Source organism: Chiloscyllium punctatum, chromosome 2 (genome assembly GCF_047496795.1).
Source record: "Chiloscyllium punctatum isolate Juve2018m chromosome 2, sChiPun1.3, whole genome shotgun sequence".
Taxonomy (NCBI): Eukaryota; Metazoa; Chordata; class Chondrichthyes; order Orectolobiformes; family Hemiscylliidae; genus Chiloscyllium; species Chiloscyllium punctatum.
Window position 1 is genome coordinate 128,341,552 of NC_092740.1, and position 18,567 is coordinate 128,360,118.

An 18,567-nucleotide genomic window follows, 5' to 3' on the forward strand; every position below is an offset into this window, starting at 1 on the left:
TCTCTGTAATCTCCTTCAACCCTCCTTCTACGTTTGACTAAATCTGGTCTTTTGTACAACCCTGATTTCCTTTGGTCTACCATCAGTGGCTATGCTATCAGGGCAATAAGTTCTGGAATTCCCTCCATTGGATGGAAAATGAATTCCACAAGACTGTGGTGGAGGCAGATTCAGACTTGGCTTTCAAAAAAGATTTGGCTAAACATACAAAAAAAAACTTTGAAGGACACAGGAAATGGACAGGTGAGAAAAATATAAACATACAAATTAGGAGCAGAAGTAAACCATTTGGACCTTGAGCTTGCTTGGCCATTCAATAAGATTGTGGCTGATCTGTCTGATGTGTTTCAAATTCTACATTCCCATCTAGTCTTCATAATGCTTGATTCCCCTGCCTAACAAGAATCTATCGACCTTTGAGTTAAAAGTATTCAATGACCCCCAACTTCACCACCTTCTGAGGCAACTAGGAACTAGAAATGGGCAGAATGCTCTTCTTCTCAATGTTGTAACTACCATAAGACTATAGAATTTTCTCTGCCTCTCTATTTTCCTGTAAGATGCTCCTTGAAACCTGCCTCTTTACCCAAGCTTTTGGTCATCAATCCCAATATCTCCTTATGTGGCTCCATTTGAAAGTTTTGAGTTTGACAACAATCCTCAGAAATATTTTGCAATGTGACAGGTGGCATATGAATGCAAGTTGCTGTCATGATAATTTTAGTTAAAAGCAATACTGAATAAAAAAAAGAGGAAATGCTCATGGATATACTTTGATCCATTATTTAGTGCTAATCTGTAATATTTTGTTGTTTCCCAAAAGTGAGTTGGTGAACAGTGGTGTGAAGATTCTCTCCTTTAAAATTAATCTCTCTGATCAATGTTGTTAACCCTTATCTAATCACACTTCTTAGCCCCAGTGTCTATTTCTGACTGATCATGAATTTACAATGTACCTTGCGATGATTTCACTTCTATCTTAGTTACAATATAAATGTCAGACTGAACAATGTAACCTCTGTAAAACAACCTATACTTCAGTTGCTCGATTTACCTGTGGCTCCCTGTCAATCTTGCTGGGGTCCCGCTCATAACTCTCCGCATAAATCCTGATCGTAGATCCCATACTCCCGGTCCCGCTCAGTCTAAATATGATTCTAGAATCATCCGTGAATATCAATCTCAGGCCCTGTGAGAAGGAAAGTAGAAGTAGTTATCACAAGGAAATTTGTAGTGGGGTAACACTGCTACTGGTAGCTTGTACAAATACCTGTAATGGAAATAATTTATTTCTGTGGCTCTCAATCGAGTGCTTTAAAAGGAAGAGGTTACAGCAAATGTCTTGACTCATTGCTGAAATTCTTGTGGTGTTGTCCAACAGCTGAGAATAGTTAGCTACAGGCCTGGAAAATCCCTAGACCAATATCATTCTCAGCTGAAAGGACATCAACTCCAATGCTGACTGGAAAATATGACCAACGTATGGTGTTTTCTTACCTCATCATACTGCTGAGAATGGTATTACCCATGCTAAAATGGTGGTTTTGTAAAACAAATCAGGCATGGAGTTGTCAACCTTCTAGGATTGCCCTGGGGTCTTGATGAATTGAAGATTGATCTCCCTAATAGGTAAATTAATGATAATGTCTTGTTCTCTTCAGAATGCAGTTTATCTAATCCAAAAATATTGGAGAGGGAAGAAAAAGGTTGTCTGACTGGCACTCAGGAATCATCCAAACAGCAAATAATCAATCTGTTTGTTTTCAAATTGGCTGTAGAAAGTACTTTTGGGAAAGATCAGAGGTCATGTGATGGAATCCTGTGGAATTTGAAACCCTAAGCAAGTATTGCTGAAGCCTCTAAAGGAGCTAGGGGTGAGATTTATAACATATCAATGAGGCCTCATAATGTTGGCAGTGGATTGACTGCCTATAACTTGTACGGTAGCCTGATTTCTTGGGGTCAGTTAGTTGAGTTGGCTGGATGACTGGTTTACCATGTAGAGTGACACTAACAGTGTAGGTTCAGTTCTCGCAGTGGCTGAGGTTAATGTGAAGGACTCTCCTTCTCAAACTTTCCCCTCACCTGAGGTGTGGTGGCCCTCGGGTTAAACCACCAGCAGTTACCTCTCCCTAATGAGAGTGTAGCCCTATGGTCCAGTAGGACTATGGTGACTTTTGCGCTCTGATTTCCATGAATCCCTCTACAAACACCATGGAAAGGACCTTGCTGTACATAAATTATCAAATCACCAGGGCAATAGCACTAATTTCCCAAATTAAATGTCTGTTGGGCTCAGTGGTTAGCACTGCTGCCTCACAGCACCAGGGACTCGGATTCAATTCCCGCATTGGGTGACTGTGTGGACTTTGCACATTCGTCCCGTGTCTGCGTGTGTTTCCTCCAGGTGCTCCAGTTTCCTCCCACAATCCAAAGATATGCAGGTCAGATGAATTGGCCATGCTAAATTGCCCATAGTGTTAGGTGCATTCGTCAGGAGTAAATATAGGATAGAGGAATGGGTCTGGGTAGGTTACTCTTTGGACGGTTAGTGTGGACTTGTTGGGCCGAAGGGCATGTTTCCATACGGTAGGGAATCTAATCATGGGAGATAGCAGAGGATAGAAATATCTCCCATGCTCAAAGCAAGAGATTCCAAGATATTTTCATTCTAGTATACACATCAAAGAAATAAAGAACTCGATTTATGTAGTGATTTCCACATCCTTAGAATGTTCCAAACAACTTCAGAGTCTATTAAATTCTTTTTAAAGTGTAATCATTGCTGGATGTTACCACAAACAGCACAGTGATAATGACCAGATCATTTGTTTCAGTGATATTGAGTGAAGGATAAATGTAGGCCAGGTCAATAAAGAGAAGTTTCCTCATCCTTCTTCAATCTAAGATGTATGGGATCTCTGACATCCACCTGAGAGGAACGAGAGGGCCTCAAGTTTAACTGGAAGATTACTCTTCCAATAGTTCAGCACTTTTTCACTACTGCACTGGGAATGTCAACTTAGATATTGTGCTGAAGTCTCTGGAGAGGAACTTGAACCCACAACCTTCTCAGCGCAGAGAGGAATACTCACTGAACCATAGCTGAATGCAAAATGAGACCTATTTAAGAGACAAGGATATACTAGGGCTGTAATTAGGGAATATCAGTATATTTTTACATACAAAACATTGAACATTCCCTGCAGCATTCTCTAAATACATAAACATCGACATTTGGTACATTGCTCTAAATTAGAATGAAAAATTAATTCAGTCAAATCCTTCAAAAGTTAGCTTCAGGTTACAGAGAGAAAATGAAGTAGTTCAGAAAACGGAATCATTTATAAAGATTGTTAAAATATAAGTCAAACTATATTTATAAATGTGTGTGTGGGTGGTTGCTGGGAACAGTATTTATTCTCATCAAGAATAAAGTTGGATCATGAGATCTCCCGGACTAGTTTGATAGCCTGAGGGGGCAGAGGGAGGCATTCCCCATAGAATCTGTTTCTTTGTTGACTCATTCCCCTCCCCCCGCCCCCCATGTCTGCTTTTTTCTTGCCTCCATTGGAAATTTTAAGGCAGTTGGGCATAGAATGTGAGAAGGGAGTAGGGTGACATGGTGGCACAGTGGTTCGCACTGCTGCCTCACAGCGCCAGAGACCCGGGTTCAATTCCCGACTCAGGTGACTGACTGGGTGGAGTTTGCACATTCTCCCTGTGTCTGCGTGGGTTTCTGCCCACAGTCCAAAGATGTGCAGGTCAGGTGAATTGGCCATGCTAAATTGCCTGTAGTGTTAGGTAATAGGAGTATGGGTGGGTTGCGCTTCGGCGGGTCGGTGTGGACTTGTTGGGCCGAAGGGCCTGTTTCCACACTGTAAGTAATCTAATCTATGTGAGATAGGGGAAAACATGGAGAGGGAGTGTTTTGGTCATGATGTTTCACTTTCATAATGTGAACCAACTACCAGACCATATTGTATGTTTGTATGAGAGGAACACTTCCATTTTAATACAGATAGAGCACAGAGAAGCATCAGGAAGGTAGCAAACCGGAGGGGGGGGGGGGGGCAGCAAAAAATGCAGGAGCACCTGGCTGACATGGAAAGGAGGAGGAAGGGGAAGGGATTGGTCCCATCTGCAAATGTGTCAGCTATGCCTCAATGTGTAGCACTTCCACCACTGAGTCAGAAGGTTGTTAACACAAAATGCAGGCCTATGCTGAGGGAAATGTCTTCATAGAGTCATACAGGATGGAAACAGACCCATCAGTCCAACCAGTCATTCATCTTCAAGCATTTATCCAATTCCTTTTGAAATTTATTATTGAATCTGCTTTCCCTGTCCTTTCAGGAAGCTTGTTCCGGATTATAACATCACTATGCCAAACATTGTTCTCTTTTGTGGCTTCTTGTTCTTTTGTTAATTTTTAAAAGTGTGACTTGCCTGGTTGCTCACTCTCTTGTCACAAGAAACAATTTCTCCTTATTCACTCTATTAAAACCAACTATTATTTGCACACCTTTCTTAAATCTCCTCATAAGCTTCTCTCTGCTCTAAGCAGAATAATCAATTTCTTATTAATAATGACCGACTTGACACTGACATTTTTTACAAACCCACCGACTCCCACAGCTACCTGGATTACACCTCTTCCCACCCTACCTCTTGAAAAAATGCTACCCGTATTCCCAATTCCTCCGCCTCCGCCGGATCTGCTCCCAGGAGGACCAGTTCCACCACAGAACACACCAGATGGCCTCCTTCTTTAGAGACCGCAATTTCCCTTCCCACATGGTTAAAGATGCCCTCCAACGCATCTCGTCTACATCCCGCACCTCCGCCCTCAGACCAAACCCCTCCAACCGGAACAAGGACAGAACGCCCCTGGTGCTCACCTTCCACCCTACCAACCTTCGCATAAACCAAATCATCCGCCGACATTTCCGCCACCTCCAAACAGACCCCACCACCAGGGGTATATTTCCCTCCCCACCCCTTTCCGCCTTCCGCAAAGACTGTTCCCTCCACGACTACCTGGTCAGGTCCACGCCCCCAAACAACCCACCCTCCAATCCTGGCACTTTCCCCTGCCACCACAGGAACTGTAAAACCTGCACCCACACCTCCTCCCTCACCTCCATCCAAGGCCCTAAAGGAGCCTTCCAGATCCATCAAAGTTTTACTTGCACATCCACTAATATCATTTATTGTATCCGTTGCTCCCGATGTGGTCTCCTCTACATTGGGGAGACTGGGCACCTCCTAGCAGAGCGCTTTAGGGAACATCTCCGGGACACCCGCACCAATCGACCACACCGCCCCGTGGCCCAACATTTCAACTCCCCCTCCCACTCTGCCGAGGACATGGAGGTCCTGGGCCTCCTTCACCGCCGCTCCCTCACCACCAGACGCCTGGAGGAAGAACGCCTCATCTTCCGCCTCGGAACACTTTAACCCCAGGGCATCAATGTGGACTTCAACAGTTTCCTCATTTCCCCTTCCCCCAACTCACCCTAGTTCTAAACTTCCAGCTCAGTAACTGTCCCCATGACTTGTCCGGACTTGTCCTACCTGCCTATCTCCTTTTCCACCTATCCACTCCACCCTCTCCTCCCTGACCTATCACCTTTATTCCCCCACCCACTCACCCATTGTACTCTATGCTACTTTCTCCCCACCCTCACCCTCCTCTAGCTTATCTCTCCATGCTTCAGGCTCACTGCCTTTATTCCTGATGAAGGGTTTTTGCCCGAAACGTCGATTTCGAAGCTACTTGGATGCTGCCTGAACTGCTGTGCTCTTCCAGCACCACTAATCCAGAATTTCTTTTGTCACCCCACTTAATGAAGCATCCTTTGAATGGTTCATCTCATGTCACAAATGACACCAGTAGGTATTGAATTGAATTATGAAATAGCACAGAAAGAATTTATTCTGTGCATCGAGTCTTTTGAAGAGCAATCCTGTCAGTCCCATTCCTACACTCTTTCCCCATATCCTACTATCATTTTTCTCCTTCAAGTGTTTTTAAATTCCCATTTGAAGGTTACTATTGAATCAGTTTCCACTAAAATATCAGGCAGTGAATCCTAACCACATGCTGCGTAGAAAAAGGTTTGTGTCATGGTACCCTTACGTCTTTTGCCAACTGTCTTAAATTTATGCCTCTCCTTGGCCCCTCAGCCATTGAAAATAGACATCACGTTGTCTAAACCCCTCAGTAGTTTCAAAGCCTTATTGAATCCCTCCGTGGACCACATTCCTCTCAGGAAAACTATCCAGTTTCTCAATTGACCAACTCAACTGCATTTCCCCATCTATAGAATCATTCCAGTGAAACTAGTTTTGTTCCAGTGTTCCAGTGAAACAAATGCACCACTTACACCATCCTCAATTATATATGATGCAATCACAGGGACATTTATAAAATGTAATGTAAATACTTGTCATAGGATATATAACATAGATTTTGAAAAACGTAATGGAGACTAAATCTACAAATCCTAATTACAGAGAATGCAACTAGACCTTAAGTTCATTTCCTGTGCAATGTTGCATCGCTATGTTTTATAATGATGCAAAGAATTATAATGAATACAGGAAGTGTGGCATGATTATTGTGAAAAGGGACCAATTATATATTGGTTCTTTGGATTTTACATATATTAACCCCTTCCTTCTTGGTTTTGAGAATACCATTGCAGGATTTAACGTGCTCAGTTTAGGAACTCAGGACAGGAGGTGGTTCCTGTAGCTAGTTCAATATTCAATTAGATCATAGCTAATCTATGACATCACTCTATACATCCAGCCTTGTGATTTTAGCTAACATAAACTTCAAAGATTTGGCACAGACATGCTGGCCAAATGATCTCTGTCAATGTTGTAAGATTTTATCAACTGACTTATTAATATCAATTCGCCAACTGTTATGAACAACTGCTATTTGTGGAAGAGAAATCTAAACTTTGACCAACTTTTGCATGGGAAAATACTTCCTAATTTCACTCATCAAAGGCCTGACTCTAATTGTTACATTACACCCCCAGTTCTAAGCTCTCCAGACAGTAGAACAGTATGTAACTATGTTATATCTAATATATTGAATAATTGAATAAATCATCCTTAATCTTCTAACCTCTAAACCGTATAATCTAAATTGTGTGTTTTCTCCTTGTAATTTAACTTGCAGAGTTTAGGTTTCATTTGGGCAAATCCGCTGAAAGCTCCCTCCATAGACAATATATCCTTCCTATGGTGTGCTGCTGAGAACTAGAACCAGAGAATAATTATAGTGCAGAAGGATGCTTTTTGGTCCATTGTGGTCATGTTGACTTTGAGAGCAACTCAACTGGTCCTTTATTCCTATAGTCCTAAAAATCTTTTTCTTCTCTTCAGATAATTATCAATTCAAATCTGAACACTGCACTCCAGGAGCAAGTCTGACCAAGGATAACCTCTAAACACACGATGTAATCTCTTGAGTGCCATGAAGTTTAAATAAGACAGCAATCAGATATCACTGAGCAGCCTGGCTGGGATACTTTGGATTCCTGAGGTGGCCTCAGACATTCCAGGAATACATGAATTGGAATATCAACACCAAGCAGATTGTTATGATTGTAAGGTTGTTAACTTCCCCTCCATGTTAAAATCTGAATATCATCGGCCTGTCATTAAAAGTTGGGATAGAAGCCCATGACAATACAAAGCTTTATCGCCCTCAGAACATCCCAAAGTGCTTTTCAGCCAATGGAGTACTGCTAAAATGGAGGAAACACAGCAGCCAAATTGTCATTGCAAAATCTCACAAATAACAATAAGATATTTGATCTGGTTTATGGTTTTCTACATGTTGGACTTGTAACATATACCTTAGAAAGTTGGCTTCTTGTTGAGTCAGATATCTTGAAGTTTATTAACAACACTAATTACATGGTTACAATAGCATAGACTCATACATATGCAGGTCTGTACTTACCGACATTACATACATCTTACACACAACTGACTGGCTACATTTCCTCTATTACACAGAGAGTGACTTCAGGTGAGATGGATAACTTTGAGTAAGAATATCACATGTTGTAATGTTATAGCAACTCTCTTTAATGTAAAGGCCTTTCAAGTATGGAACTTATATAGAGTCATAGAGATGTACAGCATGGAAACAGACCCTTTGGTCCAACCTGTCAACGCCGACCAGATATCCCAACCCAATCTAGTCCCACCTGCCAGCACCCGGCCCATATCCCTCCAAACCCTTCCTATTCATATACCCATCCAAATGCCTCTTAAATGTTGCAATTGTACCAGCCTCCACCACATCCTCTGGCAGCTCATTCCATACACGTACCACCCTCTGTGTGAAAACGTTGCCCCTTAGGTCTCTTTTATATCGTTCCCCTCTCACCCTAATCCTATGCCCTCTAGTTCTAGACTCCCTGACCCCAGGGAAAAGACTGTCTATTTATTCTATCCATGCCCCTCATAATTTTGTAAACCTCTATAAGGTCACCCCTCAACCTCTGACGCTCCAGGGAAAACAGCCCCAGCCTGTTCAGCCTCTCCCTGTAGCTCAGATCCTCCAACCATGGCAACATCCTCGTAAATCTTTTCTGAACCCTTTCAAGTTTCACAACATCTTTTCGATAGAAAGGAGACCAGAATTGCACACAATATTCCAACAGTGGCCTAACCAATGTCCTGTACAGCCACAACATGACCTCCCAACTCCCCTATCTACCTGCAACTCCACTTTCAAGGAGCTATGAACCTGCACTCCAAGGTCTCTTTGTTCAGCAACACTCCCTAGAACCTTACCATTAAGTGTATAAGTCCTGCTAAGATTTGCTTTCCCAAAATGCAGCAAAACGCGTTTATCGGAATTAAACTCCATCTGCCACCTCTGAGCCCATTGGCCCATCTGGTCCAGGTCCTGTTGTAATCTGAGGTAACCCTCTTTGCTGTCCCACTACACCTCCAATTTTGGTGTCATCTGCAGACTTACTAATTGTACCTCTTATGCTTGCATCCAAATCATTTATGTAAATAACAAAAAGTAGAGGGCCCAGCACCGATCCTTGTGGCACTCCAGTAGTCACAGGCCACCAGTCTGAAAAACAAACCTTCACCACCATTCTCTGTCTTCTTCCTTTGAGCCAGTTCTGTATCCAAATGGCTAGTTTTCCCTGTATTCCATGAGATCTAACCTTGCTAATCAGTCTCCCATGGGGAACCTTGCCGAAAGCCTTACTGAAGTCCATATTGATCACATCTACTGCTCTGCCCTTATCAATCTTCTTTGTTACATCTTCAAAAAACTCAATCAAGTTTGTGAGACATGATTTCCCACGCACAAAGCCATGTTGACTATCCCGAATCAGTCCTTGCCTTTCTAAATACATGTACATCCTGTCCCTCGGGATTCCCTCCAACAACTTGCCCAGCACTCAGGTCAGGCTCACCAGTCTATTGTTCCCTGGCTTGTCTTTATCGCCCTTCTTAAACAGTGGCACCACGTTTGCCAACCTCCAGTCTTCCGGCACCTCACCTGTGACTATCGATGACACAAATATCTCAGCAAGAGGCCCAGCAATCACTTCTCTAGCATCCCACAGAGTTCTCGGGTACACCTGGTCAGGTCCTGGGGATTTATCCACTTTTAACCATTTCAAGACATCCAGCACTCCCTCCTCTGTAATCTGGACATTTTGCAAGATCTCACCATCTATTTCCCTACAGTCTATATCTTCCATATCTTTTTCCACAGTAAATACTGATGCAAAATATTCATTTAGTATCTCCCCCATTTTCTGTGGCTCCACACAAAGGCTGCCTTGCTGATTTTTGAGGGGCCGTATTCTCTCCCTAGTTACCCTTTTGTCTTTAATGTATTTGTAAAAACCCTTTGGATTCTCCTTAATTCTATTTGCCAAAGCTATCTCATGCCCCCGTTTTGCCCTCCTGTTTTCCCTCTTAAGTATACTCCTACTTTCTTTATATTCTTCTAAAGATTCACTCGATCTATCTGACATATGCTTCCTTCTTTTTCTAAAGATTCACTCGATCTATCTGACATATGCTTCCTTCTTTTTCTAAAGATTCACTCGATCTATCTGACATATGCTTCCTTCTTTTTCTTAACCAAACCCTCAATTTCTCTAGTCATCCAGCATTCCCTATAACTACCAGCCTTCCCTTTCACCCTGACAGGAATGTACTTTCTCTGGATTCTTGTTATCTCATTTCTGAAGGCTTCCCATTTTCCAGTCATCCATTTACCTGTGAACATCTGCCTCAAATCAGCTTTCAAAAGTTCTTGCCAAATACCGTCAAAATTGGCCTTTCTCTAATTTAGTACTTCAACTTTTAGATCTGGTCTATCCTTTTCCATCACTATTTTAAAACGAATAGAATTATGGTCACTGGCCCCAAAGTGCTCCCCCACTGACACCTCAGTTACCTGTCCTGCCTGAGTTCCGTTTTGCACCTGCTCTAGTAGGTACATCCACGTACTGAATCAGAAAATTGTCTTGTACACACTTAAGAAATTCCTCTCCATATAAACCTTTAACATGATGGCAGTCCCAGTCGATGTTTGGAAAGTTAAAATCCCCTACCATAACTACCCTATTATTCTTACAGATAGCTGAGATCTCCTTACAAGTTTGTTTCTCAATTTCCCTCTGACTATTGGGGGCTCTATAATACAATCCCAAAAAGGTGATCATCCCTTTCTTATCATAATACAACATTCCCTCTTTTGTCTTTAAAGAATTTGACAGAGGCTGCTTGGACTTCAGCAAGGGTTTTGATAAGGTCCCACATGGGAGACTGGTAGCAAAGGTAAAAGACCTTAGGATTCAAGGAAACTTGACAAACTGGATTTATGATTGGCTGAGTGGCAGGAAGCAGAGGGTGATGGTTGATGGATGTTTTTATGACTGGAGGCCTGTGTCCAATGGGGTTCCACAGGAATCAGATTTGGAGCCCTTACTGTTTGTGTTATACATTAATGATTTAGGCTTGAATAGAGGAGGGCTGATCAGTAAGTTCATGGATGATTTGAAAATAGGTAGAGTGGTAAATAATGAAGAGGATAGGTTGTAGGAGGATATAGACTGGCTTGTCATAGATGGGCTGATCAGTGACAAATGGAATTCAGTAAGTGTGAAGTAACACACTTGGGCAGGAAAAATAAGACAAGCAAATACATGAGAAGGACAAGGATCAGAGAGATCTTGACATGCATGTCCATCAGTCCCTTAAAATAGCAGGATAGTAGATAAGGTGGTTAAGAAGGCACATGGGATACTTTCCTTTATTAGCCAAAGCAGAGAGTTTAAGAGCAGGGGGGGCTTATGCTGCAACTGTATAAAATATTAGTTAGGCCAGAGCTGGAGTACTGTGTGCAGTTCTGGAATCGACATCCTAGGATGGATGGGATTGCATTGGAGAGAGAGCAGAGCAGATTTATTTTATTTGTTGCCTGTGCTGGGAGAGTTTTAGTTCAAAGACAGATTGGATAGACTGGGGTTGTTTTCCTTGCAGCAAAGGAGACGGAGGAGACATGATTAAGATTATCCAAGTAGACGGGCATAGACAGGGTGGACGGATCAATGGAGGGATTAATGACCAGGGTGCATGGATTTAATGTAAGGGGCAGGGACGTTTAGAGGGGATGTGAGGAAACCTTTGCTTTCACTCAGAGGGTGGTAGAAGCATAAACCTTCATAACATTTAAGAAGTACTTAGGCATACACTTGGAATGCCAAGTTATACAAGGCTGTGGGCCAAGTGCTGGAAAATGGGATTAGGACAGTCAGGTCGCTTTTGTCCAGCACAGTTTCAATGGGCTGAAGGGCCTTTTGCTGTGGTGCAGACCTCTAAAAGAAGTGACAGCGACACAAGGAAAAGCTTTCTCGTGCAGCAAATTGCTGAGATCTGGAATACCCTGCCTGAGAGTGTGATGGAGGCAAATTCAATTGAGGCATGCTAGAGGAAATTAGATTGTTACTTGAAAAGGAAGAATATACATGGCTTTGGGGAGAAGATAGGAGAATGGGACTAGATAGATAACTCCCAATGGGCTGAATAATCTTTTTCTGGGCTGTTACCATTCCATAATTGCATTAATAGACTGGATGGCCACTGTTTTGGAAAATTGCAAGGGGATTCTCCCCTCTATCCTAGCCAATATTTAATCCTCAACCAACATTGGCAGAAAACTGACTACCTGGTGATGATCAAGATCGTTGTTGGTGGAATCTTGTCATGTGCACATTGGATCCTATCGATATACATTATTATGGAGGCCAATTGGCTCTTGGTATGTCTTGAGATTGTGAAAAGTATTGCAAAAATGCAAATTTTCTCTGTTAGGGTTAATGCAAAAAATACTCCTTCACCACTGCTGACTAGTCCCATGAAGAGAATAAGTACAGAATAGCTTGACCACTCACCTGGTTCCTGGTCACGATGCCATCCACGGGATCTGTGTACTCAAAGTTTTCAGTTTTCTCCACTGTGTAGTTGTGATTGCCAACAGCGAACTGTTGGTTTATGAATGATCGTTCTGTGACGACAGCTTCAAGGTCCCTCATTAAATAGTAGGCAGCTCGTGGGTCAATATCTTCATAATCAAACCTAGGCATAAACAAAAAGCAAGTTCAGGTAAGGAGCTGAGGGGAAAGCAGTGAAATTAAAGGAAATAAAAGAGCAATGGAATATCAAAGGATTATAGATCATTTCCTTTTCATTTCACATTTGGGAACGTTACTATCATTAGAAAAGCTAGTATTTATCTTTAGTTGTCCCTTGGGTAGGTAACATTAAGTCTGCTTCTTAAACTTTAGACCATTTGGTGAAACTGCACTGTTTCTTTGAGAGTTCCTGGATTTTAATCCAGTGACTACGGGTGTGTGGTCACTGGACAATGGGGTGGGTTAATGTGCAATTGTATAAAGAACGTTAATTTAGTTAACGGTCCCAATGATTCAGAACCCAAACCAACTGAGTTACAGAGGAAACTGAATGGTGACTGACAGTTCAGGGATAAGTCTGTCTAACATGGAACAATAATGACCTCAGTTGCAAGGTTGGAATATGAGCCGGTGTCTCCGAGAGTGGATGCTGAGCTCACCTGCAGTAGTAATTCCGACCAAAGCGGGCCCAGTGCTCCTTAACAATCTCCTCCACACTCCGCTTTCGAGCTGCGATAATAGACAACCACGCAAGGACAGCCCAGAGACCATCCTTCTCCCGAATGTGATCAGACCCTGTGATACACAAAATAATTTAAGAGTTTTATGTCTAAAGCTGGTTTCATACTGGAGTTCCTTGAACATACAAACGATTGGCAGAGACATTGGCTATTTAGCCCATTGTGCCTGTGCTGGCGCTTTGAAATAGATGCTTAATTAGACCTATTGCCTTGATATTTACCAAAAGCCCTGCAAATTTCTCCTCTTCCCACATTTATCTGATTTCCTTTTAAAAATTGCTGTTGAACCTGTTTCTACTGCCCTTTCAGACGATCACAATAACTTGCTGTATAATCCAAGCTCTTTACATCTCTTCTCTCATTCTGAGTCTCTGAAGAGTTTTACCCAGAAAGAACACATGAGGAAACTTCTGTTATTAATATTTTTCTGCAAGCATAAATCCTGGTTAGCCAAGCAGCTGGACAGAGGAATTCACAACAATGTCTATCAGGAATGATCTGCTATAATGCCCAATTCAGTTATTTCCTACAAGGAATATGTCTTCTTTGTTTAAAGTCAAGGCAGGATAGTTGTTCTGAACTTTTCTGTTTCTATTTTCTAAATTTTTCCTACAATCTATATTGCTGGACTTTTCATTTCTTTATTTTTTTTAATTTTTCTCCCCCATGACCTTGTTCTGAACTATTTCTATTTAAGTACCTTGTATCTAAGATGACGTTGTCAGTGGTGACTTATAAACTTTTCACTGTACTCATTTGAGTTGCTGGGTTCAGAGGAAAATTACATAATTCATAGATTATCTTTAGGTTATTCTAATTATTGAAATCATTGCTGCAACAAACTGAAGCTTTTTTAAAATTTGTAATGCAATATGGATGGTTCTAACATTTTGATCCAGAATAAGATGGCTGGGGTGCAGAAGCCAGTGGGTTGCTGGGGGAGGGAGCACAATGAAGCAGACACACAGAAGGTATGTCGTGGGCACAATGAAATTCCTATTTCTGTTAAGCCTCTCAATCATAAAACTCTTAAGGGGCCTGACAGGATAAATGCAGAGACATGTTTCCTCTTGGCTGTGGAATCTAGGACACAGGGACCACAGTCTCAGACTGGGAGGTTCACCCCTTAAAACTGAGACAAGGAGCAATTACTTCAATCAGAAATTCAAGAATTTTTAGACTTCTCTGTGGATGCGTCGTTGTTGAATATATTCAAGTTACAAGTTGATACATGTTTGGATATTGTGGGAATTAAGGGATATAGGAATGATTGTGGGAAGATAGAATTTACATAGAAAATCAGCCATGATCTTATTGAAACATTAAGCAGAATTATGGTTTCAAATGGGCTACTCCTGCTCCTGTTTCTTATTTTTTGATAAGACCATCCTCAGGCTCCTATATTGATGAGAATACAAGCCTAGTCTCTGCAACATGTCCTTTTATTTGATTAACACTTCTAGTACTGGTATCATTACTGTGGATCTGCAATGCACTCCTTATAAGGTCAACATATGCTTCCTGTGGTTTAGAGCAAGAACTGAACACATTACTTGACAGCACTTCTCCCCATTTGTCTTTCAACTTTGAGATAAAGGCAACATTCCATTAGTCCTTTTACTGAATGATTCAATGCTTGGTCAATTCACAGTCATGAAAGATGTTACAGGCTTTTCAAGCAACAATAATCAGTTCATGGTGACTTTGACTTGATTTTGCATTCACTGTTTTACTACAGCAATGCTGATTTTGCATAGGCAAGGGCAATTTATTACATTGGAAAGCATATGATCAGCTTTGTCCAATACTGAGCTATGTGACCACAATAACCTCACTGTGTGAACGTAAATCTGTTAACAATTGCTTGTCCACAAACAGACTCTAGCTCTTAGTTGGAGCCTCCTGGTGAAAAGAATTGCAATGGTAAATCTTCTACTGTAAATTGTACTTAGATAAGGGCAGGAGATGGGGGTATTGCTGGCTAGACCAGCATTAAATGGCCATCCCTCAGTCCCTTCTTGAACTGCTGCAGTTTTGTTACTTACTGATCCTACCAAAAACTTGTATTTATATAGTGTCTTTAACCTACTAAAGTGATCCAGGGCAATTCATAGGAGTATGATCAAATAGTATTTACATTGAGCCACATAAGGGGATATCAGGACACATGACCAAATGCTTGGTCGAAGAGATAGATTTTAAGGAGTGTCTATTGGTGGGGAGAGAGGCCAGGGAGATGCAGTGCATTAGTCAGAGGGAAACAGGTCTGGGTGGGTTGTTCTTCGGAGGGTCGGTGTGGACTGGTTGGGCTGAAGGGCCTGTTTCCACACTGTAGGGAATCTAATCTAAATCCCTGAACACTATGTGCAATTTAGCATGGCCAATTCACCTAACCTGCACATCTTTGAACTGTGAGAGGAAACCAGAGCACTCAGAGGAAACCCACACAGATATGGAGAGAATGTGCAAACTCCACACAGACCGTTGCCCAAGGCTGGAATCAAACCCAGATCCCTGGCGCAGTGAGGCAGCTGTGCTAACCACTGAGCCACCATGCTGCCCTACTGAGAGAGCACCACTGAGGGAGTTGTGGTGTGTCAGTTGTGAGAGAACATGCACTGATGGAGTGTTACTGCTAAAGAAATGCTGCACTAACAGAAGGTCAGTGCCAAGAGAATGTTACACCATTAGACCTTCAGTACTGAAGGCACACAGAAGTGGCAGAGGTCAGTGTTGAGACAGTGCTGAACTATTGGAGGGTCAGTCCTGAGTGAGCAATATACATTTGGAATGCACAGTACTGAGGCAGCACTGAACAGACAGAGGGTCAATACTGAGGGAATGCTGAACTGTCAAAAGGCCACCACTGAGGGAGTGCTGCACTGTCAGAGAGGCAGTTTTGAGGATAGAATGTGACCAAGCTGGGGACAGAGTGTGGGTGCGAGAGTCAGTTCAGGTACTAAAGTGACATGCCTAAAAGGTAGTGTCAGTACCATTCCCATGGGCTCTGATCATAGGACATTCACTGGTGGAGTGCCCAGAGTCCTCAGGACAATGACTAAACCTACAACATTTCAGTTATCCTCACTGGAAGTGATCTTAGATGTAGAAGGTAGGGGCAGCTGAGACTCTCACACAATATCCTTCTATTCCCTTCTCCCTCATATGTTTATCTACCTTCCCTCTCAATTCCATTACAGTGTTTCTTTTAAAATCATTCATGGGAGGTGGGTGTCACTGCTAGGCCAGATTTATTGCCCATCCCCAATAGCCCAAAGGGCATTAAGTCAACCACATTACTGTGGGTCTGGAGTCACATGGAGGCCAGACCAGGCAAGGATGGCATTTTCCTTCCCTCAAGGACATTAGTGAACGAGATGGGTTTTTCCGACAATTGACAATGGATTCACGGTCATCATTAGACTCTCAATTCCAGATTTTTATTGAATTCAAATTCCACCATCTGCTGTAATGGGATTCAAACCCAGGTCGCCCAGAACATTACCTGGGTCTCTGGATTAACAATCCAGCGATAATACCACTAGGCCATTGCCTCCCTAGCCAGTCCCTGTGGTAGTGAGGTCCAGATTCTCACCACTATATGGATAAGGAAGCTTTTCCTTCATTCTCTGTTGGATTTATTAGTGACCACCTTATATGTATAATCTCTTAGTTTTTGTATCAGAGGTGCAGACAGATAATTACAAAGCCCTATGAAATGCAAGCCATGATGTGGAGGCGCCAGTGTTGGACTGGGGTGAACCAAGGCAGAAGACACACGACACCAGGTAATAGTCCAACAGGTTTATTTAAAATCACATGCTTTTGGAGTGCTGCTCCTTCACCAAGTCACTTCACCCGACAAAGGAGCAGAGCTCCAAAAGTGTGTGATTTTAAATAAACCTGTTGGACTATAGTCTGGTGTCATGTGGCTTCTGACTTTATGAAATATAAAGCCACTAAGGTCTGAGTTTGGGACATTCACGTCTAAAAGTTTGTGGGAACTATATTAAATTGTAGGCTAAATTGTGGGCTAATGGATGAAGTTTAAAAAGCTATGATTGATTACTGAGGAGCAGGGAATGTTGCTGTGGAACCGTTCCTTAGGAGATGAGAATACATCAGTATAGTAGATCAGATGAAATCTGTGATGAAAGTGTGTTTGATTGGTCCAATGTCTTTGTATCAGATCTAATTATATGTAATTACAGTATTCGCTCATTGCGGCTTGCTGGCTGACGATTTGTTTAATTGTTTAATAGCTGCTGCTTTGCTGGTTTGCACTGCTGCAAAGCTTACATCATGACATCAGTACTTTGCCATTTGCAAAACCGGCAAGCTGTAAGCATTCTGACAAAAATGGAAGAGTTTTTAAACTGTGCTGTCAAGGCACTGGCTCGATGCCAGAGAAGCAGTCTCCTCAGTAGCTCATTAAGGAAACTTCTATCCTTTTATAGCCGCAGACTTTGAAGAAACCCTTTTAGCCTGTCAGGGAGATATCAAGATCTGCAAAGTGATTCTGCTAAATGAGCACTGCCCAAATATTTATCCCAGGCTTTTAGATATATGGACAACAGCAATTCCAACATCAGCTTTGCGTGGATAAGTGAAAGACAAAGCACATTCTGTTGAAACAATGTTTAATTGAATTTGTATTACCTAATTGGCACCAATCCCTGATTTAAATTACTTCACCGCTGACAGTTATGTTCTCAGCTTGCTAAACCTAAATTCTGGAATTCTGCCTGTATCTCTCGACTTTTCTCTCCCTCTCTCTCTCCTCCTTTCTGATTCTTCTTAAAAGTCTACCTCTTTGAGCAAACATCTCGTTGTCTGTCCTAATATCTCCTTATTAGTTCACTGTTGATATTGGTCCTGCAAATAATGTCTTACCATTTGAAAAAGTGCTATATTAATGTACTTGTTGTTGTTTAAATATTGCTCTACATTTAGAGTCAAGGTTAGAGTGATGTTAATCTCCAGCATCTGCAGTAACCACTTCTGCCTTGCTCTACATTTAGTCAACTTTACACGATGACATCCACCTCTACCTACTACCCACTTCCCAGCGATCTCCAAAAGGCCCCTGTCTTGTCAGATTCTAATTCCAACATCCAGCTTTAACTTCACAGATTTTTGTAGCATGTGTGGCAATGGAAGAGAATGTTTTAACCTTCACAATCCAAGGCTTGCATTCAGAATAATATGTTTATTGTGTATATCCAGTATTGTACCTGTAATGGTCAGGGATGCTCCAGCATGCTTTTCTCATGGGGGAAATGAGATAGAAATCACTCAGGGTCCTTCATCAACTTTAAATGCAAAGTGTAAACACT

General features: G+C 42.0%; 1 protein-coding gene across 1 annotated transcript in view; it reads right to left on the reverse strand.

The window, feature by feature from the left end:
* pgm5 (phosphoglucomutase 5) overlaps nucleotides 1-18,567 on the reverse strand; it is a 175,745-nt gene that overhangs the window by 14,043 nt on the left and 143,135 nt on the right. The window contains exons 8-10 of the mRNA XM_072588634.1: nucleotides 13,151-13,286; nucleotides 12,471-12,654; nucleotides 1,055-1,189 (exon numbers count right to left, since the gene is read on the reverse strand). Coding sequence (XP_072444735.1) covers nucleotides 1,055-1,189; nucleotides 12,471-12,654; nucleotides 13,151-13,286 — 455 coding nt within the window. The remainder of the gene's footprint in view (nucleotides 1-1,054; nucleotides 1,190-12,470; nucleotides 12,655-13,150; nucleotides 13,287-18,567) is intronic.